This window comes from Rhinopithecus bieti, unplaced genomic scaffold, assembly GCF_001698545.2.
Source record: "Rhinopithecus bieti isolate Rb0 unplaced genomic scaffold, ASM169854v2 scaffold_55, whole genome shotgun sequence".
NCBI classification, from domain to species: Eukaryota; Metazoa; Chordata; class Mammalia; order Primates; family Cercopithecidae; genus Rhinopithecus; species Rhinopithecus bieti.
In genome coordinates, this window is record NW_016803114.1 from 977,154 (window position 1) to 1,003,743 (window position 26,590).

Genomic DNA, 26,590 nt, shown 5'->3' on the forward strand with positions numbered 1-26,590 from the left:
GGCAGAGACTCTTGTTCTCTTCTCTTACTTTCTCCCAAACAGTCTCTCTCTCTCTCTCTCTCTCTCTCTCTCTCTCTCTCTCTCTCTCTCTCTCTCTGCTGAGCCTCCTGGAGCTGGGGGTGGGGTGACACAAGAAACCCCTGTGGCCACCACCATTGGGACTATGTTGGGTCAGACCTGAAGCCAGCACAGTATAGAATCTTGCTCAAGGCCTGCTGTTACCCCTACCTGGCTACCACCTATGTTTGCTCAAGGACCTAGAACTGTACAATCAGCAGGTAGTAAAGCCAGACAGGCTTGTGTTTCTCAAACCATGAGACAGAGCCCTTCCCAGTCTTCCCTCTGCTTTCCATAGGCAGAGGAGTCTCACTCTGTGGCCACCACCACCACAGGCCCACAGGGAGTACTGCCAGGCTTCCACCAATGTTCACTTAAGGCTCAAAGCCTCTTCAGTCAGCTTGTGGTGAATGTTGCCAAGCCTGGAACTCACCCTTCAGAAAAGTAGGCTCCTTGTGACCCAAGTCAGGCCAGAAATGCCATCTAAGAGCCACACCTGGAATTAGTGACCCCAAGAGCCTGCCTGGTGCTCTACCTTCCTGTGGCCCAACTGGTATCTAAGGTGCAAGACAAAGTTCCCTTTTACTTTTCCCTCTGCTTTTCTCAAGCAGAGGGAGTCTCTCATTATAGCCACTACAGCTGGGAATGTGCTGTGTCTCACCTGAAGCTGGCAATTCTCAGAGTCTCAACCACAACCCAGAATACCTGGATATTGCTACTAGTTATTCAGGGCCCAAGTGCTCTTTAGTCAGCAAGTGATGAGGGGTCCTGCCATGACTAAGTCCTTTTCTTCAAAGCAGCATGTTCCCTTCTGGCCCAAGGTGTGTCTAGAAATGCTGTCTAGGAGCTAGGGCCTGGAATGGGGGCCTCACGACTATGCCCATTACCCTATCCTACTGTGGCTGGGCTGGTATCCAAGATGTAAGACAAAGTCCTCTTTGGTCTTCTCTCTCCTTTCCTCAGGCGGAAAGAAGGGATCTCTCTCAGACCTGCAAGCTGTTCAGCCTGGAGTTTGGGGAGGAGTGGCGCAAGCACGCCTTTAGCTGCCCTGGCATCTCAGTAGGTCATGTGCCACCGCCAGTCCACTGTCTCTGAGCCCAGCTCAGCACTAAGACCCACCTAGGAGTTGTAGTCCTTGTGGCCTAAAATGTCTTTCAACTTTATTTAGAGCCCCAGAGCACTCCAGCACTCAATGACAAGGCTTGCCAGAACTGAGTTCAATGAAAAGTCTCACAATCACTGCATTCTCCCTCCCCAAGCACACAGATTCTTCACACCATGCAGCCACTGCGGGGGGTACCAGGAAACCGCAATTAAAGACTGTTTTTTCTTGACCTTTTCAGTGCCTCTTTCAGTAAGGTGAAGTTAATACAAGGTACTGTGAGTGGCTCACCTAATTTTTGGTTCTCATTGAAAGTGTGTGTGTGTGTGTGTGTGTGTGTGTGTGTGTGTGTGTGTAGATGTTAAATCTGGTGTTCCCATGGGGGGTGAGGAGACAATTATTGCAACCTTCTATTCTGTCATCTCATTCCACCCTTCTGCCTACTGGCTAGTAGTAAGTGTTAGAGTCGGACGTGTGATGCCTCTAGTTTTGTTATTTTTGCTCAGGAGTGTTTTGGCTATTTAGAGTGTTTTGTGGTTCCATATAAATTTTAGAAGTTTTTTCTATTTTGTGAAGAATGTCACTGGTATTTTGATAGAGATTGCATTGAATCTGTAAATTATTTTGGGTAGCATTGTCATTTTAACAGTGTTAATTCTTCCAACCCACAAGCATGGAATATCTTTTGTTTGTGTCCTCTTCAACTGTTTTTATCAGTGTTTTATAGTTTTCTTCGTATAGATCTTTCATTTCTTTAAGTTGATTCTTAGGTATTTTATTTTATTTGTAGCTATTTTAAATGGGATTGCTTTCTTGATTTCTTTTTCAGATTGTTCACTGTTGGTGTATATAAACGCTACTGATTTTTGTATGTTGATTCTGTACCCTACAACTTTATTGAGTTTTGTAATAACTTCTAACAGGTCTTTGGTGGAATCTTGAGGTTTCTCTAAGTATAAGATTATGTTATCTGTGAACGAGAGTAATTTGACTTCTTCCTTTCTAATCTGGATGCCCTTTCTTTCTTTCTCTTCCCTATTGATCTGGACAGGACTTCCAGTACTCTGTTGAATAAAAGGAATAAAAGTAGTGAAAGTGGCAATTATTGTCTCACTCCAAATCTTAGAGGAAAGGCCTTCAGTTTTTTTCCAGACTAATGTTAGCTGCAGGTTTGTCATATACAACCTTTATTATTTTGAGTCACATTTCTTCTATGCCCAGTTTGATGAGGGCTTTTGTCATAAAGGAATGTTGAATTTTATCAAATATTTTTTCAGCATTTGTTAAAATAATCATACGGTTTTTGTTCTTGGTTCTGTTAATGTGACGTGTCACATTTATTGATTTGTGTATGTTGAACCATCCATGCATCCATGGGATGAATCTCATAATGGTGAATTATCTTTTTGATGTGTTGTTTTTCTTTAGTGTATTTACAGATACATTTTTTAAAAAACCAGAAAGCCAAATTCAACAACACATCAAAAAATTAATTAGATTATTCTTAAGATATTTAGAACACCAATTATTGAGAATAAATTTCATTTATCTGGGAAAACACAGATCACAGGTAGCCCTGGAGCTGAGGAATCACTTTAATTTTTAGTAAAATTTGCAAGTCCACAGCTTTCTGATCAACCTTGCACTGCTCTGTAATCTCCTTTTTTTTTTCTCTCTCTTTGTTGACGATCTCACCTTCCCAGTGTCTGGGCTTCCACAGCTTCTTCCTCTTGAAGTAAGTATAAGTAAGATGTTTTAAGATTTTCACATTGCTGGTAACAATTTTTGTGGAGGTGGCAATGACAAATTTCTTGTGTGTCCTTCATAGAAGAACTCAACTGAGAACCAGAGATCCAGGCACAAGCAAGAAGCCACTGCCCAGCTGCTTCAGGAAAACCACCCTGTTGCCTCTGTGGTGCCCAGTGGAGATCGGCAGAATGGTCCTGGGAGTGATGCTGCCTCGCAGTTTTCTCTGTGCTGACTGAAAGATTTTTGGCTGTGGCTCAACAGCTTTCAGGGCATGTCTTCAGTAGGATAATACCTATGCATTTTGCAAAGTATAACCAGCTGAGTACCTTCAACTTTGTCACCACCAACTGCTTTTGTATTATAACAGTTGCAAGGACCTTCTCCTTTTTCTTTTCAATCTTTGATTTACTGGCTGAATACTTCCTCTTGTACATAACCTTTCCTCAATACATAGCAGATTGGGAATATCTGCCAATTCCTCTGATGAAGACAGGACTTCAGCTGCAATGAGGTTTCCCCTTCTTGGCCTTTTTGTTACCCTTTTTTATCTTGCCATTAGCATCAGCCTTCTTGGCTTAAAGTTTCTTATCCTTAGTATCCACCTTCTCAACTTTTTCACCCACCATCTTGCAAGATGGGAAAGAGAACTTGCTAGCACTTTATTGAGGATTTTTTTTCCTGTGTCTGTTTTCATAAGGGATATTGGCCTGTAGTTTTCCTTTTATTGTGTCCTTCTCTGATTTGTTATCAGGGTAATGCTGGCCTCAGAATGAGTTTGGAAGTATTCCCTTCTCTTCCATCTTTTTTGAAGAGTTTGAGTAGAATTGGTATTAGTTCTTCTTTAAATGTTGAGTAGAATTCAATAGTGAAGCTATGAGGTCCTAGGCTTTTCTTTGATGGTACACTTTTTATTACAGCTTTGTTCTCATTTCTCATTATTGGTTTGTTGAGGTTTTCTATTTTTTCATGGTTCAATCTTGGTAGGTTGCTGTATCCAAGAACGTATCCATTTTTTCTAGGTTTTCAAATTTGTTGGCATATAGTTATTCATAATTATCTCTAATGATCATTTGCATTTCTGTAGTCTCAGTTGTTTCTGATTATTTATTTAGCCCTTCACTCTTTTTTCTTCTTAGTCTAGTTAATGGTTTGGTGATTTTGTTTATCTTTTTAAAAAAACCTTTTTATTTCATTGATCTTCCATAATATTTTTTAGTTTCAATTTCATTTATTTCTGCTCTAATCTTTATTTCCTTCCTTCTACTAATTTTGATTTATGTTTGTTTTTGCTATTCGAGTTCGTTGAGGTGCATCGTTAAGTTGTTTATTTGAGGTTGTTCTACTCTTTTGATATAGGTGTTTATTGCTATAAACTTCCCTCTTAGTGCTGCTTTGCTTTGTGTCATCCCACATATTTTGGTATACTGTATTCTCCTTTTCATTAACTTCAACTATGTTTAAGTTCCTTCTTAATTTATTCATTGATCCACTTGTCATTCAGGAGCATGTTGTTTAATTTCCACTTGTTTGTGAAGTTTTTGAGGTTTCTCTTATTATTGATTTCTAGTTTTATTCCACTGTGATCAGAAATGGTAATTTTTAAAATTATTTTTATTTTATTTATTTTTTAGAGACAGGGTCTTGCTCTGTTGCCCAGGCTGGAGTGCAGCGGTATGATCATGGCTCACTGGTGCCTGAAGCTTCCAGGCTCAAGTGATCCTCCCACTTCAGCCCCTCAAGTAGCTGGGACTACAGGCAGGTGCCATCGTGCCTGGCTAATTTTGTTTATTTTTTGTAGAGATGGAGTCTCACTATGTCGCCCAGGCTGCTCTCAAACCCCTGGGCTCAAGTGATCCTCCCATCTCAGACTCCCAAAGTATTGGGAATGTGGGGATGAGTCACCTCACCGGGCCAGGAAAGATACTTGATATGATTTCTACTGTTTAAAATTTGTTCAGACTTGTTTTGTGGCCTAAGATACGGTCTGTTGGAGACTGTTCCTTGTGCTGTTAAACAGAATATGTATTCTGCAGCAGTTGAGTAAAATATTCGGTAAATAAGTTAGGCCTATTAGGTCTAGTGTGCAGTTTAACTCCAATGTTTCTTTGTTGATTTTCTGTCTGGATAATCTGTTCATTACTCACAGTAGAGTACTAAAGTCCCCCACTATTATTGTATTGTGATCTATCTCTCCCTTTAGATATATTAATTTTTTTAAATATACTTGGGATCTCCTGTTTTGGGTGTATAGATATTTATAATTGTTAATCCTCTTGCCAGTTTGACTCCTTTATTATTATATAGTGACCTGCTTTGTCTCTTCTTATAGTCTTTGATTTGTAGTCTGTTTTATCTGATATAAGTAGAGCTACTCCTGCTCTTTTTTTTGTTTCCAGTTGCATAGAATCTCTTTTTCCACCTCTTCACTTTCAGTCCATGTGTATTTTTATAGGCGAAATTGGTTTCTTGTAGGTAGCATGTAGCCGAGTCTTGGTTCTTTATCCATTCAGCCACCCTATGCCTTTTAATCAGAGAAGTGAGTCCATTTATATTCAGTGTTACTATTGGTAAGCAAAGACTTACTACTGCCATTTTGTTTCTTATTTTCTGGTGGTTTTGTACCTTCTCTCCTCTTATTTCCTTTCTTGCTGTCTTCCTTCATGGCTAAGTGATTTTCTCTAGTAGTATTTCTAAATCATTGCTTTTATTTTAGTGTATCTGTTATAGGTTTTGTGTTGTGGTTACCTTGAGGATTATAAAAGCACCTTGCAGACATAAGAAATTATTTTATAGAGATGAAAAAATATCTTAGATCTCAAAAGTAGAATAAAACAAAGAAAATAATTTTTTAAAATTTTACATGTTAACTCCACCCCCCCTCCCCATTTTGACTTTTAGTCATCTCAATTTATGTGTTTTAAATTATCTATCACTTGACAGGTTACTGTCGCTATTATTGCTTGATTTGTATTTTGGGCTTCATACTAGAATTATGAGTAGAACGCATCCCACAATTACAGTATGACAGTATTCTGAGTTTGTTCATGTATTTAGATTTACCAGTGGGTTTTATAGTTTCAAATTTTTTTTAGTTTTCTTTTCTTTTTGTTTTGTACATTAGTGTTTTTACTTTCAGATTGAATAGCTCCCTTTCATATGTCTTGTAAGGTAAATCTGATGGTGATGAATTCTCTAAGCTTTTGTTTGTCTGGAAAGACTTTTGTCTCCTTCATGGTTGAAGGATAAATTTACTGGAGACTGTATTCTTGGATGGCAGTTTAAAAAAAAAAAAAAACTCCCTCACTTTAAAAATGTTATTCCACTCCCTCCTGGCCTGTGTGATTTCCACTGAGAAGTCTGTTGCCAGATGAACTGGAGCTCCTGTATATGTTATCTGCTTATTTTCTCTTGCCACTTCTAGCATCTTTCCTTTGTCCTTGTCCTTTAAGTGTTATTATATGCTTTGGGGTAGTTTTATTTTAATCAAATCTGTTTGGTGTTCTCTGACCTTCCTGTACCTGAATATTTATATCTTTCTCAAGTTTTGGAAAGTTTCATTTTATCATTTCTTTGAATAAGCTTTCCACTCCATGCTCTTGCTCGACTTCCTCTTGAACGCCAGTAATTCTTAGATTTGGTCTTTTGAGGCAATTTTCTGTATCTTGTAGATGATCTTTGTTAGTTGCCTTTTTTTCTCCTTTCATTGTGTATTTTCAAATAGCTTGTCTTTGAGAGCACTGATTTTTTTCCTGTGCTTGATCCATGTGGCTGTTGAGAGCTTCTAATGAATTTTTCAGTTCAGCAAATGTATTTCTGAGTTCCAAGATTTCTGTTTTTTTTTTTTTTTTTTTTTTTTTTTTTTTTTTATTTCAATCTCTTTGTTACATTTATCTGATAAACTTCTGAATTGCTTTCCTGTGTTATCTTGGAAATCACTGAGTTCCTTAAAACTGCTGTTTTAAATTATTGGTCAGATTCACATATTACCATCTTACTGGGGTCAGTAAGATGGTTCCTTGCTTTGTCCATTTGGGGAGATCATCTTTCCCCATTTGCTGTTGTTTCTTGTGGATGTACATCTGTGTCTTTGCATTGAAGGATTATTTATTCCAGTCTTCTTTGACTAGCTTATTTTGGTTTTTATTAGATATATTTGCTTAGAGGTTCTTAACCACTAGGTTGCTGCCTCCTTTTCAGTCTATGTGGCTCCTTAAGCCCAGCTTCACCTCAGTTGTAGTAAACAATCATAGCACTGCCCTTCCCAAAGATATTTTGGCAGTGTGGAAGGTTGGCTAGTGGTTTGTACCCAGGGGACCTGTGGAACAAATCTCCTACAGCATGCTGCTGCTGAGCAATCATTCTCATTTGGTGTCCCCTTTAGCTGAGTTACACAACAGAGTTTTCAGGGCTGCATGGTAGTACTGCCTCTGCCCTTTGTCTCTGCCTATTCTCAGGGATATTTCTCCCTTTAGGCACTCACAGTGTGCCCTGTGGTTAAGGCAGGCGCCAGTCTCCTGCCAGGGAACCCAAATTGGTGAGGAAGCTGGTTGTCCACTTCAGTCTCACTTTTTCCAGTGTAGAAACTGTGTTGGGGAAGAATTTTCCCACCCTTATCGCTGGCCTGAATGTGAGGAGGGACATCGTGGATGTGGAAGTTCTATTCTCTGTCTTCTCAGAGTTTTTTTCACTTCTCTGTGGGCGCAGGAACTGTCTCATCTTCATATTTGAGTTCTGGGATATTGCTGGTGATAATCTTGGTGCTGTATATTTGTTTTAGTTTTCTGTGGGGAGAGTGAAGCCAGCTTGCTGCTATACCACCATTTTGGATCTATGTGTTATTTTGGTCTTTAACAAAAGATTCGAGAGAAAGGAAAGCTGTTTAGTGTTATCTTATTAAGAACACAAATGCTCTTCATCTCCAGTGGGAGAAGTATTTCTCATTATATCCGTTCAATTTTCCCTTTTCTCTAGACTTTCTAGGGACTCAGAGGTAACTTTATTTGCATGTAATTAAATAAAACTCCTCAACACCTGACACTATTAGCAAAGGTGGCAAACGATTCGTTTAGAAAGTCTCTGGAAAACTTTTTCTTAAAGTTCAGAGTATTGTTAAAGGTTTCTGAAATTTTAATTTTTTACAACTTATGATTCAATGCTGCAAACTTCTATTATCTATGGTCGGAATACACCACTTCTCTAACCTGTTGGATCTCATCTTTTCCTTTTTTTTTTTTTTTTTTTCCTCTTTGAGACAGAGTCTTACTCTATCACCCAGGCTGGAGTGCAGTGGCGCAATCTCGGCTCACTGCAACCTCCGTCTCCTGGGTTCAAGCAATTCTCCTTTCTCAGCCTCCTGAGTAGCTGGGATTACAGAAGCACGCCACTACGCCTGGCTAATTTTTGTATTTTCAGTAGAGACGGGGTTTTTTTTCACCCTGTTGGCCAGGAGGTCGAGACCATCCTGTGCTTGATCCATTTGGCTGTTGAGAGCTTCTAATGAATTTTTATTAGTGATCCACCGACCTCAGCCTCCCAAAGTGCTGGGATTACAGGCATGAGCCACCACACCCGGCCTCGTCTTTTCTTTTTTAAGCAATTTTTCTCTGCTTTAGAACATATAGATCCAAAACCTAACCAACCATATTTTAGTATGTAGGTTGCCAAAAGTATTTATCTATATCATCCTAGGATTTGTCTGGAAAAAAATATGATCAAAAAAAGAGAGGAGGTATTCATGACAACTAGATGTAATGTGTGCGGCTGGTTTGAATCCTGAACTTGAAATTTTTTTTCTTCTTTTTCTGTAAAGAATATTTTTGGGAAAATTGATGAAATTTAAATAATGTCTATAGATAAGAATTTAATGTCAATTTTCCTGATTTAGATAATTAGACTGTGATTAATGAACTTGAAGCATTTGGTGTAGAAACATCATGTCTGCAACTTAACTCTCAGAGTTCAGAGAAAGAGAGAGAGGATGCAAGAGTAAATGTGTAAAATGTTAACATTTGGGGAACCTGGATGAAAGGTATATGGGAATTCTTTGTACTATTCTTTTACAACTTTTGTGAAAGTCTAAAATTCTTTTAAAATATATTTTTTAAATAGTCAGGGATTAAGAGCAGAAAGTAAGGTCAGTGTCCTGAAGATCCCTTTGAGCACTTCCAGGATCCCTAAATGGTACACATGGAAAGCAGAAACCTTATTACCTTAAAAGAAAAGTTGGGAGCTTAGAGTACCTTACATTTGGCTAAAAAGGCCAATCCAAAATTACTACCTAAAAGGTACTCACTTTGATAGGTACAATGATGTTTAACTCAATACACTGCCATTCCATATTAGCAGAATCAGTGATATCCCAGTGAGCTAAAAACACAGGCCAATATCATTAAAAATTGAAGGGACTACCAGATTAGCAGAGATGAAATTGAGTTATTATGCTCAGTTAGCATGTGGGGCAACAAACATGCTTGTATACTACTGGTAGTATAATCTGGTATAATCATTCTGAGGAGCAACCTGGTAGCATTATCACATTTTAAAATGTTCATAAAATGTTCTTACCCTTTGACTCAGCAATTCCACTTCTAGAAACTTATTCTCAGGAAATAATAGGGCAAATGCACAAACAATATGTATATTCAAGTATGTTCACTCTTTGTCACAGCAAAGAACAGGATACAATATATGTCCATCAGTGGGAGACTGATTAAATAAATTATGATTTATCTATACAAGACAATATTCTTCAGAAATCACAAAGTATGAGATAAATTAACAGGAAGCAATATCCCTAATGTGTTCAATGAAAAAACAGTTTTCAGAATGGTATACGTAGTATGATTCTATTTACATTTACCTTACTTGTTATATTAGTCTGTTTTCATGCTGCTGATAAAGACGTAACTGAGATCACACAATTTACAAAAAAAAAAAAAAAAAGGTTTATTGGACTTACAGTTTTACATGGCTGAGGAGGCCTCATAATTATGGCAGAAGTCAAGGAGGAGCAAGTCACATCTTACGTGGGTGGCAGCAGGCAAAGAGAGAGCTTGTGCAGAGAAACTCATTTTTTAAATCATCAGATTTCATAAGACCCATTCACTATGATGAGAACAGCAAGGGAAAGACCCGCCCCCATGATTCAATCATCTCCCACTGGGTCCCTCCCACAACACCTGGAAATTATGGGAGTGGCAAGATGAGATTTGGGTGGGGACACAGAGCAAAACCATATCACTTGTTTACATTTAAACTGGAAATATTATAGAGACAGTTTAAAAAAAAAAAAAAACTGAAGGAATGCATGCCAAAAAAGAATTGTGGGTAGGTAAGGAGTACAAGATACATATGCTACACTATATGTATGCTGATACATGGTATTACATATATGCTACACTAAATATGGCAAACTACATATTTGTAAGGACCAGTGCAAAATGAAAATGTGGAGCCCCCAATTTAAAAACACAATTTCTAAGATGGTGACAGCAGAGTTTTAAGCCATGCACAGACCTCTGTTTGGCTGTATGAGTCACATGTCCATAAAGCCAGGACTGACTATACACAACACTATACCCTTAGATATATGCTGTACTACATAGTACATTATAAATTACACTTAGTATATGCTAAGATATACATTAAGTAAGGGGTTGCATATGAGTGGTGGGTAGAAACACACATGTGGTTTATCCTTCCCTTTCCTTCCTTGTTATTATCTTGAGTAATAAAGTCAATACAAATTGTATTTAAATTATCCCTAAAAGGAGTTAGCATTTTAAGGGTGCCAAGATCAATGATTTGCCAGAATACCCTTTGGATCACTTCACATGTCACAAGAGTGCCTCCAAGAGGACTGACTGAAATCCAACGAGAAGACAGAGATATATGGCCCTGCTCACATTTCAAAACAGAGCCTATAATCCTGGTGTGTGGTATTACTAAAGATTTCTGTGGCAAAATTTAACTACTCTTAAAGAGTTTTCCATTCTAATGACTATCTAAATAATAAATGCAGGGTATTTTTTTCCTCTTCATGTCACAAGCAGGAGTATAAGAAAAAGGTAAGAAGATAAATATAAAACAACAGGTATTTCTTATCCCTATAAATTAAATAGCTCTTCTAGGTCACTTGGGTACTGATATTTTTCTACTACTCTAAATGGTCTGATGATATCCTTGACTTAACCAAATAGTAGTGTTACTAGTCATTAATTGACTTGATCTGTCTACAAGTTAAACGTTTCCTCTGATGCTTCTATTTATAAGTAGAACTAAAAACCTGGGAAGTCTAATTTGGGATCAGTATGGTAGCTATGTTCTGCCATGCAGAACATCAAGTTTGATTAGGCAGGTCTTAAGGTTGTAGCCAAAAAGCAAGGGCACAAGACATTCTAATATCTAATGGGCACTAAAGATGGTCTAACACTTACCAGGCTCTTACTCTCATTAGTTATATGAACAGTAACCTTTAACAGGCCCTAATGAAAGTGTTGGGATAAGCATGTAGGTGAAAGACGAGGAATTCCAGGATTCAACACTGTGGAAAGGAAGAAGAAAAACATTAAAAGATTTGCTGTCAAAGATTTGTTGTCAAAGATTTTACCTTACCATCATAAGGTAACCAGTGGTAACTAAGTGTAAATGGCACACAAGGAACTATAAACCTTTGACTTCATAGGCATCTGGAGAATCTGTTGATATTCTATTTGAGAAGTTCTCCAAGACACTTCAGGGTTTTGTATAACATGGTGACAGACTATAAATAGAAATCTGATAAATCCTATGAGGTGTGTATTTCAAGACTAAATCCTATGCCTTAGAAGTGTTTGATCTTACACTATCTTTTAATTCATGTTACACAATTATAATCATGTGTGTATACATGGTACCATATATCACATACAACCTATGCTCAGTAATAAAGAAAAACAACTAATAAATGCATCAGAATCCTTATATGAGATTATCCAAGGCAGTCATCTGTTTTAGGACATTAGTCTGTTTTCATTAAAATTATTAAAGACACTTATATTCATGAGAATTAATTTTCACCAGTCTGATTAGCACTACTATTCTCATATTTTGAAACAGAACCTGTAATTCAGGTGTGTGGTATTACTGAAGAAAGAATTATATCATTTTCACAAATACAAAAAAGAGCTCTATTTAATGCATTTGCCCTTTGTTATTTCCATATTTAACTACTTTTACTCTAAATATTACAATTACTTTTTGTTTCAAATGATTAGATGCACATGTGTCTTACAAGAAAAGCTTTCTAACGGTATCTTCTGAAAGCTAATGGGCTACGACTCAAGAAGTACTGAGGTTGGAAAAACCACCTGATGGGAATATTGGAAGTGAAAATTCAAGCACAAAATGGATGGTTGATCTAGGTAATATTTATACTTTCTCCCAACTCTGAAATATCACGAATATGAAACAATTCTTACAAGTCTTGAACAGGGCAGAGGCATTGGGAATGAAAAGTAGGCAAATGTGAGAGACTCTGTGAAGATACTTAATCATTACAATTTGGCATTGATTGAGTGTGGGATGCAAAAGAAAAGGATGAAAAATCAAAGTTACTTAATGTTTTCAGTTCAAGTAACTGTGTAGCACCATTAGCAGAAATAAAAAAGGATTAAAAATGAAGAGTTCTCTTTTTTTCCTTGTTTTGATTGTAAAGGAATCCCCCTGAACAGGGTGACTAAAAAGAGAGAAGCTAACCCAGTAGTTCTGTTTTGTTTGTTGGTGTCAGAGATAGTTCCAAAAGGTCAGTCCAGATAGGGCAGGAAACTCCAATCCTCCTGACTGGACCTCTAGGGGGAGGGCCCTGAGAAGGAGACTAGTAGAAGGGAAACAGAGTATCTGGCAAATGGGCTAAAATTCAGAAACAGAGGAAGAATAGTTAATGGAGACAATCTGCCTCTTTGAGAATTGATTCAAGAACGAGGACAGGCTTGATCCTTCAAGGAGCTAGGGAAGGCAGTGGCAGAGTATGTGAGATTTAAACTAACACCAAAAAACTCAGAATAGACTTTGCATGCTCAATGGAGCCAGTCTTGGTGAAGAATGCCATAAAGAAAACAGTATTTGAGAAAATTCAAGAGGAAAACCAGAAGCAGAGAGAAACCCAGGAAAGTAGTACATACATCTATCTATTCAGAAAGTAATATGGAACTGGGTATTACTGGCTTGTTCAATGCTGTCCTTGAAATACTAATTATTTGGTACATTTTTTCAAGTAAGAAATCTATAACAATAAATTTACACACTCATTCCTTTTTTTTTTTTTTTTTTTTACACAGGGTCTCACTCCTGTCACCCAGGCTGGAGTGCAGTGGTGCGATCATAGCTCACTGCAGCCTCAACTTTCTAGGCCCAAGTGATCCTCCCACCTCAGCCTCCCGAGTAGCTAGGACTACAGGCGCATGCCACCATGCCTGGCTAATTTTTTCTGTTTTGTGTTTTTTTTTTGTTTGTTTGTTTGTTGTTGTTTTTTTTATAGAGACAGGATTTCACCATGTTGCCCAGGCTGGTCCCAAACTCCTGGGCCCAAGTGACCCACCCACCTCGGCCTCCCAAAGTGCTGGGATTACAGTCGTGAGCCACCATGCCCAGCTGACATGCAGTACTTTGAAGTGTTGCATGATATATGATCTATTACTGTAATGCCTAATTAACCCTTAAGTCTGTTCTTATCTTAATGGTGAAACCACCTTATAATGAGCCCTGTTGGGCCAGATTTAGTGGTTGTCAAAGTGTATTCTAGGAACTGAAACATCATTAGCATCATCTGAGCTCTTGTTAGAAATTCACATCTTCAAAGGCTATCCAAAATTTACTGAAACCCTGGGGATAGAGGCCACCAATCTGGGTTTTAACCTTCCAGGTGATTCTAATGCATTCTGAAGTTTGCAAACCATTCCCTTGGGCATTTCAGAACGCGACCTCTTCAGAGATCCAGCTGAGATCAGTGTGATAGGCCAGGGGTCTATCTAGAATGGTCAATTAGAAATCACAGGGGTTTACAGCTAGGCAGGGCTGGAATCCAACTAGGGTTCTAGCACCTGCTAGTTGTATAGGGTCTTGAACAAATTGCTTCTTTTAACCTCAGGTTCCTCATACAGAAAATGGAAATGCCTGCCTTTAAAAGTTGCTATGCACAGTGAAGTTTATGTACCTCCATGGTAATTAGGAGTGCCAGCTCTGGTGTCATGCCCAGTTCAAATGCCAGCTACTGTGTGATCTTGGGAAAATTACCAAACTTCTTTGTTCTTCAATTTTATCATCTGTAAAGTGAGTATACTTAACTCACAGGGTGGTGGTGAGGATTCAATGAGTTAACATACATATATTGCATACATACATTATCTATATAAAGTATTTTATTATTATTACTTGTATTTCTTTTATATTTCTGCTATCATAGGCAGGTAATAGTTATTGAGCACTTAGGTGGCAGTCTTTTTTTCTTTTTTCTTTTTTTTTTTTTTGAGACAGAGTCTCGCTCTGTTGCCCAGGCTGAAGTGCAGTGGCGTGATCCCGGCTCACTGCAACCTCCGCCTCTCGGGTTCAAGTGATTCTCCTTCTGCCTCAGCCTCCCGAATAACTGGGGTTACACATGCTTTTCATGCCTGCCAGGCCGGGCACAGTAGCACACGCCTGTAATCCCACAACTGTGGGAGGCCGAGGCAGGTGGATCATTTGAGATCAGGAGTTCAAAACCAGCCCGGCCAACATGGTGAAACCCCGTCTCTACTAAAATACAAAAATTAGCTGGATGTGGCAGCTCGCGCCTACTCGGGAGGCTGAGGCAAGAGGAGAATCACTTGAACCCAGGAGGTGGAGACTGCAGTGAAATTGCGCCACTGCACTCCAGCCTAGGCAACAGAGTGAAACTCTGCCTCAAAAAAAAAAAAAAGACTGACTGCCACATAAGTGCTCATTAACTATTACCTGCCTATAATAGCAGAAATACAAAAGAAATACAAATAACTATAATAAAATACATAGATAAAATACCTAAACCTAGAATACAGTACGTGCTGCATATTTGGTAACAACTGTCATCACTGTCATTATAGAACCTTTTCCTATGAAGTATAAGGTTATAAAAGGTTCCAATACATGGATATTGCCTCATACTTCCATGTATTCTTCACATTCTAATGTCATGCCTCCCCTCTGAATAACCTCTGTGGATTATATCAATATCAGTTTCATTGTTTTGATAGTGTACTACAGTTATACAAGATGATACCATTGGGAGAAACTCAGTAAAGGACATACGGGATCTCCTTGTACATTTTTTTGTAACTCCTGTGAATCTGTAATTAGTTTAAAATAAAAAGTTTAAACAACAAAAAAAGATAGGGGTAGGGAGCTTGCCTGAAATGAGAACTATTGGGCCTGGAGGCTGGGCCTGTAATTGTTCTTCTCCAATGAAATAGTTAAAACTAAGTGTTTTGTTTTTTGTTTGTTTTTTTAAAAAAACTAAGCTAAAGAAAAACTAGATGCATCCCTCTCAATCAAATTAACATCAATGGTCAGGCGCGGTGGCTCACGCCTGTAATCCTAGCACTTTGGGAGGCCAAGGCAGGCGGGTCACTTGAGGTCAGGAGTTTGAAACCAGCCTGGCCAACACAGTGAAACCATGTCTCCACTAAAAATACAAAATAGTTAACCGGGCATGGTGGCAGGCACCTGTAATCCCATTTACTCAGAGGCTGAAGCAGGAAAATCGCTTGAACTTGGGAGGCGGAGATTGCAGTAAGTGGAGATCACCCCACTGCACTCCAGCCTGGGCAACAGAGTGAGACTCTGTCTCAAAAATAATAACAACATCAATGGCTAGGCTTTTAATTCATCATCTTTTACCAGGGGCTTCAGTCAAAATTATCTGCCTATAATAGCAGAAATAGAAATAACAATAATAATTTTAAAACACTTTACATAGTAAAATGCCTAGACCTAGAATATGGTAGGTGCTCAATATTTGGTAGTAATTGTTTCTCCAGGCTCCCTAAGTTATAAGTCAGAAAAGTCTGGCAATGAAAATGAATGAATGAAGTCTCTACTACCTGATCAACTTTGTTTTCCAGAGAAAATAAAGGTGTATTACCAAAGGTTTAATATTTTTCTCTCAAAAAAGCAGGAGTCCAACCGTAACAAAATCAATTAGATTTTAGTAAGATTTAGCAACATATAAAATTCCTAAGGCCAGGCGCAGTACCACGCCTGTAATCCTAGCACTTTGGGAGGCCAAGGAGGGTGGATCACAAGGTCAGGAGTTTGAGACCAGCCTGACCAACATGGTGAAACCCTGTCTCTACTAAAAATACAAAAATTAGCCCGGTGTGGTGGCGAGTGCCTGTAATCTCAGCTACTTGGGAGACTGAGGCAGGAGAATTGCTTGAACCCAGGAGCCAGAGGTTGCAGTGAGCCGAGATCACTGCACTCCAGCCTGGGAAACAGAGTGAAATCCTGTTTCAAAATTAAAAAAAAAAAAAAATTCCTTCTTTTTTCAGCCAACACTATCCAGCCTTTGCTCCGGAAATCAAACATAATCTCAGGTATTCCCCCAAACAGTAACAGAAACCATAGGATCCATATTACAAAGAAAGATTCTATAATCTTCAGTTTAATGCATGTATCATGAGAAGAGTCTAAACTGCTTAACTCACAATTATAATTATTTTTGAGACTGCATTTGATCAACCAAAATCCTGTGTAAGTCTTCACAAATCCTTTCACAAATGTCTGTTGCGAACAGTTTCTCTATTCAGAAAGTGACTCAAAGAGAATTTCATGACACACTGAAAGCAAGTATCTCCATAATATTTTAGACTTTCCCAATACCAGGAGTGATTACAAGTCAGGAGATCGTTACCTAACACCAAATAGCCTATTGCAAAACAGGTCTCAGATACAGAATAAGTTTTCTGGTGTTTGGTTATAACAACTATACTTCATATACACAAAAAAGTGTCTTTGTTAAATAGTCTGTGTTAGTCATGAACTAAATGTTTGTGTTTCCCCAAAATTTATGTTGAAATCTTAACCCCCATGTGATGGCGTTAAGGGTGAGGTTCGAGGGAAGTAATTAGGTTATGAGGGTGAAGCCCTCGTGAATGGGATTAGTGCCTGTATAAGAGAAATGAGAGCTTGCTTCCTGGCTACTATCCAACCTACAAGGATACAATAAGTAGATAGCCATCTCCAAACCAGGAAGTGAATTCTCACCACATACCAGATCTGCCTTAATAATGGGCTTCAGGTCCTCCCTAACTGTGAGAAGTGTTTGTTGTTTAAGCCATTCAGTTTGTGATAATTTATCACATCCCAAATTAAGATAATATTGAAATGGTTATTAATAATTCTGCATTTTACTTCCTTAGTTCAGCAAGTAAAATTGAAACCTCCTAATCAGTTAGATCTACTATATCTTGCTAATTCAATTACCAATCAGCATGTAGAGCTATTACCAACTCCCTGAAGGACTTCTTTGCCCATTTGATAAATTATGTATCTTCTATCTGGGAAGAACCGGAAATACAGACACTAAACACATAAACTTGGCAAATGAGTAGTGACAATTTCAAGTAATAAATTTAAGCCAATAGACTACCTAAGAATTATAATTAAGGATAATTGTTTAACAAAGTGTGTCACAACTACTTTTAAATATGCAGGGGGTTTTTCCCTGTAATGTATGTCTGATTTATTCCCTAAACTTTTCACCCCAGAATGAGCATGATACCAAATCAAGAATTTATATTAATAGAAGGAACTCAGTAAACTAGAAGCAATAACGACTCAATCTACAATTTTTTTTCTGTGTGTGTGTGTGTTGGAGCTAGCTGAGGTTTTATTTTGGACAAAAAAAAAGAAAGGAAAAAAAAAGCAGTTGAATTTTGTAGCTGGAAGCATGGGCAAGGGGGGATCCCCAGGCAGTAAACTCCCCCGCAGGTGGGCTGAGCCTCAGCGGGGTCTCCTGTTCCCTGTGCTCCCCCACACAGCAGCCTCCCTCCCGAAGTCTGTGGCAGCCACAGGAGGAGCAGACTAGGAGGGGATGCCACAGCTGTTCACTTGGGCAGGAAGTCAGAGGACTCAGACATCAGCTTCCCATCGCGGATCTCGATCTTCTTCACAGCCACGGCCCTGGTGGAGCTGGTGCAGCTGAAGGAACTGGAGCCTGCGCCAGAGCCAAAGCTGGAGCCCAGGCCATAGCTAAGGCCAGGGCTTGTGAGGCCCACATAGGCCAAGTTCAGACCACCTGCATAGCCGCTGGTTGTCTTCGTATGGATACTCATGTTCTGCATCCCAGACTCCAGCCAGCTCTCCTAGCCCTCTAGCAGCTTTCTGTAGGTGGCGATCTCCATGTCCAGGGCCAAGTTGACGTTCCTCAGCTCCCGGTACTTACACGCTGCAGTGTGGCCTCTAGCTCGGACAGTTTGGCATTGACATGCTTAATGGCCAGCTCCCCACGCTGCTCAGCATCTGTGACAATGGCCTCCAGGGAAGCCCTCTGGCTTTTGAGGCCCTCAATCTCAGCCTGGAGCTGGCTGATGTTCCGGTTCATCTTGGAGATCTCAGTCTTTGTATGCCGCAGGTCATCCCTGTGCCTCCAAGCCAGCATCTGCAGCTCCAAATACTTGATCTGGTACGTGCCTTCAGCCTCAGCCCAGCTGCGGTTGGCAACCTCCTCATGCTGCATCTTGACCTCAACAATGATGCTGTCCATGTCCAGGGAGCAGCTGTTGTCCACGGATAGCACCACAGACATGTTGGAAATTTGGGACTGCAGCTCTTGGATCTCCACTTCATATAGTCAGCCCTTCCAGATGAGACTCCAGCTCTACCTTGTTCATGTAAGTTCCATCTACATCCTTCTTGATGAGGACAAATTCATTCACCTCTGTATACTTATTGATCTCATCCTCATACTTGTTCCTGAAGTCCTCCACCAGTCCCTGCATGTTGCCAAGCTCCGCTTCCAGCTTCAACTTCTCCTGGCTCCAGCTGCTGTCAAAGGTTGTTGATACAGTTCCCGAACATGTTGTCCACGCTGCTTCCAGCCATCTTCTGCTGCTGTAGAAGGCTCCACTTCGTCTCCAGCATCTTGTTCTGCTGCTCCAGGAACTGTACTTTGTCTATGAAGGAGGCAAACTTGAGAATCTCGATCTGCCTCTCCTCCTGGGTGTGGACAGCCTGGATGTTGGAGTCTACCTCCAGGTTAAGGGGGCTCAGCAGGCTCTGGTTGACCGTGATGGTGGTGATACCTCCCATGCTGCTGGCCCCACCATAGCCTCCACCCAGGCCACCCCGGAAGCTTCTGCTCCCCACTAGGGAGAGAAGTTCGAGGAGCTGGTGCAGGCACTGGACCCCACTTATACAGAGGCAGCTGCTGAAAGCCTGGGCCAAAGGTGGACACCTTATAGGACTTCTGTGTCACCCTGATGGACATGGTGGAGGCAGGCAGGCTGAACCAGGTGGAGATTCCAGAAGGAGTGGAGAAGCTGCTTATTGATCTCAATCCACATTTTTATCGAGAGGTGTTAGCTTGCTTTTCAATTTAAGTGGAGGCCTGTGGCATTTCTGTAATACTAAAACGCATTTTTTCTGGTTTTCCTGACTCCCACTTTTGGGTCGTACGTTCTTGCATTTGACAAATAGTTCCTGAGTACTTATGTGCTAAGTGCTATGAGGTGCTGGGTATACAGTAGTGAACAAAAAAACTATGCTTCTTAACTTCAGAAAGCTTACTGTCTACGGAGGAAGACAGATTTTAGATAAACAAATAAAATCATAAATTGCGGTTATTTCCTATTTGTATTGCATCTTTCTGAGTTGGTAACTAATTGCAACCCTTTTTTAGGAGCCTTTTGCAGAGAGAAAACCCGGGTTGTTGTTTAATCATCAGAGACACTCAGTTGTAGCTGGAGACATGAAGACATGTAACAGACACTTCTATAAACTTCATCATGAAAGCTACCATGACATGTATTCCAAAAAGTAACAAAATGTTCATCTATCGATATGTTGACAAGATAACTTTTATTCATAGGGTGGGAATTCACTGGTAATTTGTTTTCTTGAACACTGCTTATGATAAAATCCATGATGGCACAAAATACACACATACTCCAGCTTTTCAAGTGAATTTTCTTATCCTAAACTCATTTTGAAAAACATCAGTGCTCTGGTATGCAAATACAATGTTACTTCAATTAAATGACTCTTTGAGGAATAACAGTTTATAATGAACATCATCATTTGTATTTAAGATCTGTTCTAAATTTATATTCAAGTTAATCTTCAGGGTGAGTTATTCCCAGGCACAGCTTCTGTTGTCCATAGCCCAGTTGATGGTCTATAAAGTACTGACGACTTTAAAGGTACTACTCTGCTTCCTAAGTTTTAACTTCCTTTCCCCACTACAATATCCTCTCCAAAGTGATTCCTAAAGTACTCCGGCTCTTTTCATTACCTCTCCCCCAAAGGAAACTCAGTTGTTCATATCTGTTAAACCCACTGACTTCTTCCATTTTAACTTAAAAAAGATTCCCCTCTGTTGGCTTTAAAAGTGTTTCCCTAAGAAACATCTGCGTTTTAAACATTTATCTCTGCACGTTGTTCTGCTCAAAAAATGTACTAGAAAGGACTGGGAGTCAACGATTCTGAAGGAGTTTGTATCAGGGTCTCTTCTCCCTACCTTGCTAAGTTTAAACACACCCAACGCCTCGATTCTTTGCTTCCGACCAGAGTTGCTGCTTTACATATCCCTGGACATTTGAGATGTTATTCGTTGATATTTCAATATATTTTAAAATAATTTTCCATTTCTGTTTTGTGAAATTTTTGAATACGTTCTTTTGTATCTCGTGTCATTTCTGCCTCTGGTAATGTTGTCCCTGGTATCCTTGGAATTCATTTCCTTTCTCAACAGACAATATTCCCTGTCAGCTGCCACAGCTTCTTTAACTTTCTTTTTTTTTTTTTTTTTTTTTTTTTTTGAGACGGAGTCTCGCTCTGTCGCCCGGGCTGGAGTGCAGTGGCCGGATCTCAGCTCACTGCAAGCTCCGCCTCCCGGGTTCACGCCATTCTCCTGCCTCAGCCTCCCAAGTAGCTGGGACTACAGGCGCCCGCCACCTCGCTCGGCTAGTTTTTTGTATTTTAGTAGAGACGGGGTTTCATTGTGTTGGCCAGGATGGTCTCGATCTCCTGACCTCGTGATCCACCCGTCTCGGCCTCCCAAAGTGCTGGGATTACAGGCTTGAGCCACCGCGCCCGGCCTCTTTAACTTTCTAAGACGAATTACCTAGGAAGTGCTATTGTCCCAGGATCACTAGCTCTGCCTAAATTCCTACCTGTTGCGGGCGCTTAATCACAGAAGATAAATCAGATTCGTCTACTGGGCCCTTTCCTTTTCCACCCACCGTTCCTGTCGCTTTCCGCTGAGCCTCCTCAACTCACGTCATCCCTGCAGGTCCTGGCCCCCAGACTCGACCCTGGACGGCAGGGAGCCCCAGCCCGGGAACGGAGCTGCGAGTGTCCGACCTGGGAAAGAGCGAAGCTCAGATCTCTCTGCAAAGCGAACAGAGAGCGCAAGGAATGCTCAGGAAGACAGGGCGCGCCCGGGGAGAAAAGAATGTTACTTTAACGCAGTCTGGACCCTGGACCCCTGCATCTAGGGCTTCCCGGACGAGTGATGCAAAATAACTCGCCCTGCTGCTTTCCCGGGCCTCTCCTTCCCCTTGCTGATTTCCCCTGAAGTATACTTCTCTGTCGCTTCCTCCCCCTCTCTCCGAAGGCACGTGGTCCTTCCCTGCCTGCCCCAGCCGCACCCCTCCCGGCCCCGAGCCGGCTCCTCCCAGCGTCGTTCGCTTCCCCTTTCCGTTCGCTCTTTACGCCCCGGCTCTCCATCGCCCCTTCTCATTGGTCGAACGCACCGGAGCCTGGTTGGCCAATGGGCGAGCTGGGCTGGAGGCGATGGGCGTGGCCGCAGCTCCGGGGCCCTCAGATCGAGGCTGCCTCCCCCTCTCAGCCGGCAGCACATTCCGCTGCCGTTGCCGCCGCCCGGCCCCACAGTTGTCTTTGCCGGAGCTGCAGTCGCGCTGGGGTTAGGGCGGGGGGGCGGGCGGGGAGAGGAGAAGGCCGCGGCGGAGGCAGGTGAGAGGAGGAAGGAAGCGGCGGCGCGGCGAGCATAGCAGCTCAGGCGGCGGCCCGGTTCCTGGGAGTGTCGGTGCGGCGCGGTGGTTGGGGCGGATCCCGCGGGGCCCGGGCGGGGGAAGGAGTCACCGGCCCGGCCATGGCGGACAACGAGAAACTGGACAACCAACGGCTCAAGAATTTCAAGAACAAAGGCCGCGACTTGGAGGTAAACTGCGGGACAACGCCGGAGGGGTGGGGGCCGTGGGCCTGGGGCCGGTCTCCGCCGGGACCCCGGGTGTGGGGATTACGGGCGGGAGCCGCCTCCGGGCCTCGGGGAATGGCGCTGGGGACCGGCCCGTCCGTGACGCCTTTGCTAGCGCGCCGGGAAGTTTATGTCGGGCCTGCTCCTCCTCCGCCGGGGAGCGAGGTGCCCGGGTACGGCCGGCGCGGCCTAGGCCTGCGGGGTAGAGCCGGCCCAGCGCGGGTGCAAGGGGTCGGGCCGCGCGGCGGGGAGGCCGGGCGCGGCGCGTGCGGATGAGGCGTGCGTGTGCGGTCGGCGCTGCCCGGATCGGGCCACGGCCCCCTTCCTGGCAGCGGCGGAGATTCCGGCTCTCGCTCGGGCACCGACGTCTGGCGCTGCGGGAAGGAGGGCGGTGGGGGGTGGGAGGGTAAGCGTGTGGCGACCGAGTGGGGCTCTGAACTTCCTCAGCGAGGCCCGAGGCGTCTCCACTTAAAGGCATTTTTTCTGGTCTTCCCGACTCCCGCTTTACCCCTGCCTCCCCCAATATCCAAACTACAGGACAACTTCTCCGTTGAAAAAAACACCCCCGGCGTGAGAGGCCATCCTGGTGATGCTAACAGTGCCTTCCAGCGGCCTGTTTTACTCTGGATATAGCTGATTCAAGATGTGGCTCACGGTGTGCCCTCTTCCAGGCAAAGGATACCCCTTATTTCAGCTTGTCCACAAATCTCTTTACCCCCTCCTGAGAGGAGACCACCAGCTGCATTCTTACATATAAAGTCCAAAGGGTTATACAAAGCTGTCATCCTCTAGTCTACAGTATCCTTTCCCTCCACCTGCTGGTGGTGGTAGTGGGGGATGGGGTGGGCTAGGGAATGGCACCATCACGTTTGATTATTTAAAAAAGGAAAAAAAAAAATCATTGTCTTAGATACAGCTGCTCCCCAGATTGTCTACATGGGGCGTATGGTTTAAATACATACATTCACACACGCATACCCACACACCCCACTGAGATTTTTGATAGAAGACTTCTTCCCTTCAGCTTTAAGAGTTTAGATAAATAGATTTATTTTAATACTTCCCTTCTGCATCTTAATTACGAGTTTAGCTTTTAGGGAAAGTGGTCAAGCAGTATTTTTTATGTTGTTCCTCCGTATGTTTTCGTAATGAAATCTTCAACATCCCATGACATTTCTGAACTTGAGCGTTTGCTTGACTGAAATATTTTTTGGGCTTTTTACAAAGCTGTTAATATTATCTTTAAAGTAGGTTATGCGTTTTAGTGGGTTTCATAATTTGAGGGACTACTTAGAGTCCAGGGCTGCTAATTCTGTGGTTCTTTTAAGGTTAACATATTACCATTGTGATCCCTTTTTTTAATGCAAAGATGTCACATCTTTATTGAGATAATTCGCATGCCATAAAAATGAGCTTCTTAAATAACAATGATTTTTCAGTAAATTTACTTGTGGTGGTGAAAATGTTTTTTACTAATATGAATACTTAGAATGAGAAAAAATCACAAATGATAAAACTTAAAAACTGATAAGCACCACAAAATTACAGAATCCAGAAAAAGAGCAATTAAGTGCTTGACAGATCCCTATAACCCTTTTTTCCTCTACATTTCTGGCTTCATTTTTCTAGCAGCTTCATTGAGATGTAATTCACATGCCATACAATTCACCCACTTAAAGTGGCTTTTAGTGTATTCGCAGTTTTGCAGCCATCACCACAATCAATCTTAGAACATTTTCACCACGCCAAAAAGAAACCTGTACTCATTAACAGTCACTCTCCAATTCCCAACTACCCCAGCCCCAGGCAACCAGTTTTTTGTCTTCTTAGATTTGCCTATCCTGGACATTCCATATAAATGGAATTGTACAATTTGTGCTCTTTTGTAACTGACTTCTTTCACATAGTGTAATGTTTTCAAGGTTTATCCATGTCGTAACAAAATTGTATCAGTGTTTCATTCCTCCTTATGACCTAATGATCCTCCAGCTCATCGATATACCACATTTTATTTATCCGTTCATCAGTTAATGAACATTTTCATTGTTTCCACTTTTTTAGCTATTTTACATAATACTGCTAAGAACATTTTTGTGTGGACGTATGTTTTATTTCTCTTGGCTATATGCCTAGGAATAGAATTGCTAGATCATATGGAAACGTACGTTCAACCTTTGGTGGAATTGCCAGACTTTCTGAAGTTATCCTTATTTTTTAAATTGATGTTTCCTCCTACCTCATATCTTTTAGCACTTTAGTCAAAATCAGATTAAGTCCTGAGGCTGTATTAGAAGAATATTGTGATGTGTGACTTTTAAAAAACAAGTATACATTGACATTAACGAGGGTTTTTGTTTTTAGAAATTCATAGTGCCTTATGGTTGTCCTCTGGTGACTTTGATATCCTTTTGCATACATTAGGGGTAGGCATATTTTCACTTTTCCACCTAAGGAAATAGCATATGACTCTAATGGAAAGTCCTACTTTGTCCACACTGTGGCTTACTGAAAATCTCACATACTTGTAATGAGATAGAAACATTCTTTTTTATGTTTAGAGAACACTACAGTGGTCTATTTTGTGTATTTGTTACTTACATATATGCTGCATCTCTCTAAACATTTATCACCCTTTAGATATGGTTGCTACATTGCATTACATAATGTATGTAGAATACAGCAAATTCTAAGAAAATAATTGCTTTTTGATTTGGATCTTGTGATGACATCTATTTCATGGGAAGTCTTTGGAAAGAAGTATGGGCCAGTGCTGTCCAGTGAATTTAACTTAATCCAGTATATCCAAAATACCATTGCAACATCTAATTTGTGTAAAATAATTGAGGCGTTTCATATTATTCCTTTCATACGTTCAAAATCCAGTTTGTATTTTACAGTTATGGCATACTTCCAGTTGGACTAGCTGCATTTCAAGTGCTTAATTAGCCACATGTGGCTAGTGGCTACCTTACTGGAACAGCCCATGTACAGAGTATAGCATTTAGGGAGAGGTAATTGTAGCATATTTTGATCTAACAGTTTATTTGATTAGAAATGACGAAGAGTACAAAGTCCTAGAGTTTAGTTTAATTTGATCTCTAACTTTGTGTATGACCTTGGGGGAAATCGCTTAGTCTTATGGTTCTTTCATCTGTAAAACTAGAGGTACTTGACATCTGCTTCATGAGTGTTGTGAAGATTAATAGGTAATGTTAGGAAGATGCCTGGCAATTCTCTGAGCGTTTTATCACCTTCAGCTTTTCTGTTTGGGGGGAGGGAAGGGATTTAATAGGATTCAGTATAATTGATTCTCTTACTCCCTTATTTTCAGTGGCTGTTTTTTCTCTCTGCTTGTATAACTTGTTACACTGAACAAAATAGAAAAAGGTTTTAATACAGAGACATGTAGTTGCTCATTGAAGGGCAGTTTAGACACACCAGATTAGTGATCCTTTTAAAGTTTTAATTTCTGAGTGTTGGAGTTGAAAGTTATTCATAGGTTTCAATCTGATATTTGTTCCTACCATTCTGGCTCCTCTAAAATATGGTCATGTTAAGTTTCTTGAAGAACAAAAGCATCAAAGAGGGCATATGTTGAGTACCCATTTAAAATAATTTTCCAGAACTATCAGATGATATCCACCATGGCGTGGCTGCTTCTTACAGTGTGGTTGAAGATCGCCAGTCTTAGTTTGAGAATAGTAACCATAGAAAAGAGGGTATGCAGTGCAACACAGGAAATGGGTAGTGACCAAACTTGAAATAAAAAATTTGTCAGGATAAAGTAAATTAAGCTCATATAGTTTATGTTTTTTAAAATAGAGGGGAATTTTCTGGTAGATTTCCTAATAAACTTGCATACTTTTTATGAAAGTTCTGAGTGGGTTCAAATAGAGCATAAAATATAACTAGATCTTTTAAAAACACAACTTTAAGAAAACAACTTACCTTAAATATAAAAGAATATTAAAATGCTACATAATTAGAAACTTGTGATTACCCACACAAACACAAAGTATGAAGTCAGCTTGAACTTTTTTTTAAAAAGGTGCTTGGTTGGCAAGAGTTTAATTGATCAGCTCTTTTGTTTTGAAAGAGCCTTGGTGATTTGTTAAAGTGTACAGAGTGAAAAGCATTGTTAAGGTATTAAGTCTTGTTAACTTTTAGAGACTGATCTCTCTCACCACAAATCTTGGAACATATTTACTATACTTAAAATAACTACTGTCTAATTTTTCACATAATAGTCCAAGCAT

General features: G+C 40.8%; 1 protein-coding gene and 2 pseudogenes across 1 annotated transcript in view; 1 reads left to right on the forward strand and 2 right to left on the reverse strand.

Moving 5' to 3' along the window:
• Positions 1 to 2,684: 2,684 nt before the first annotated feature.
• Positions 2,685 to 3,534, reverse strand: LOC108512611 (60S ribosomal protein L6 pseudogene; annotated as a pseudogene).
• A 14,230-nt stretch (positions 3,535 to 17,764) lies between these two features.
• LOC108514158 (keratin, type II cytoskeletal 8 pseudogene) lies at positions 17,765 to 19,393 on the reverse strand (annotated as a pseudogene).
• A 2,529-nt stretch (positions 19,394 to 21,922) lies between these two features.
• KPNA4 (karyopherin subunit alpha 4) overlaps positions 21,923 to 26,590 on the forward strand; it is a 68,296-nt gene continuing 63,628 nt past the window's right edge. The window contains exon 1 of the mRNA XM_017850346.1: positions 21,923 to 22,298. Within this exon, the coding sequence (XP_017705835.1) occupies positions 22,230 to 22,298 (69 nt within the window). The 5' untranslated portion in view covers positions 21,923 to 22,229. The remainder of the gene's footprint in view (positions 22,299 to 26,590) is intronic.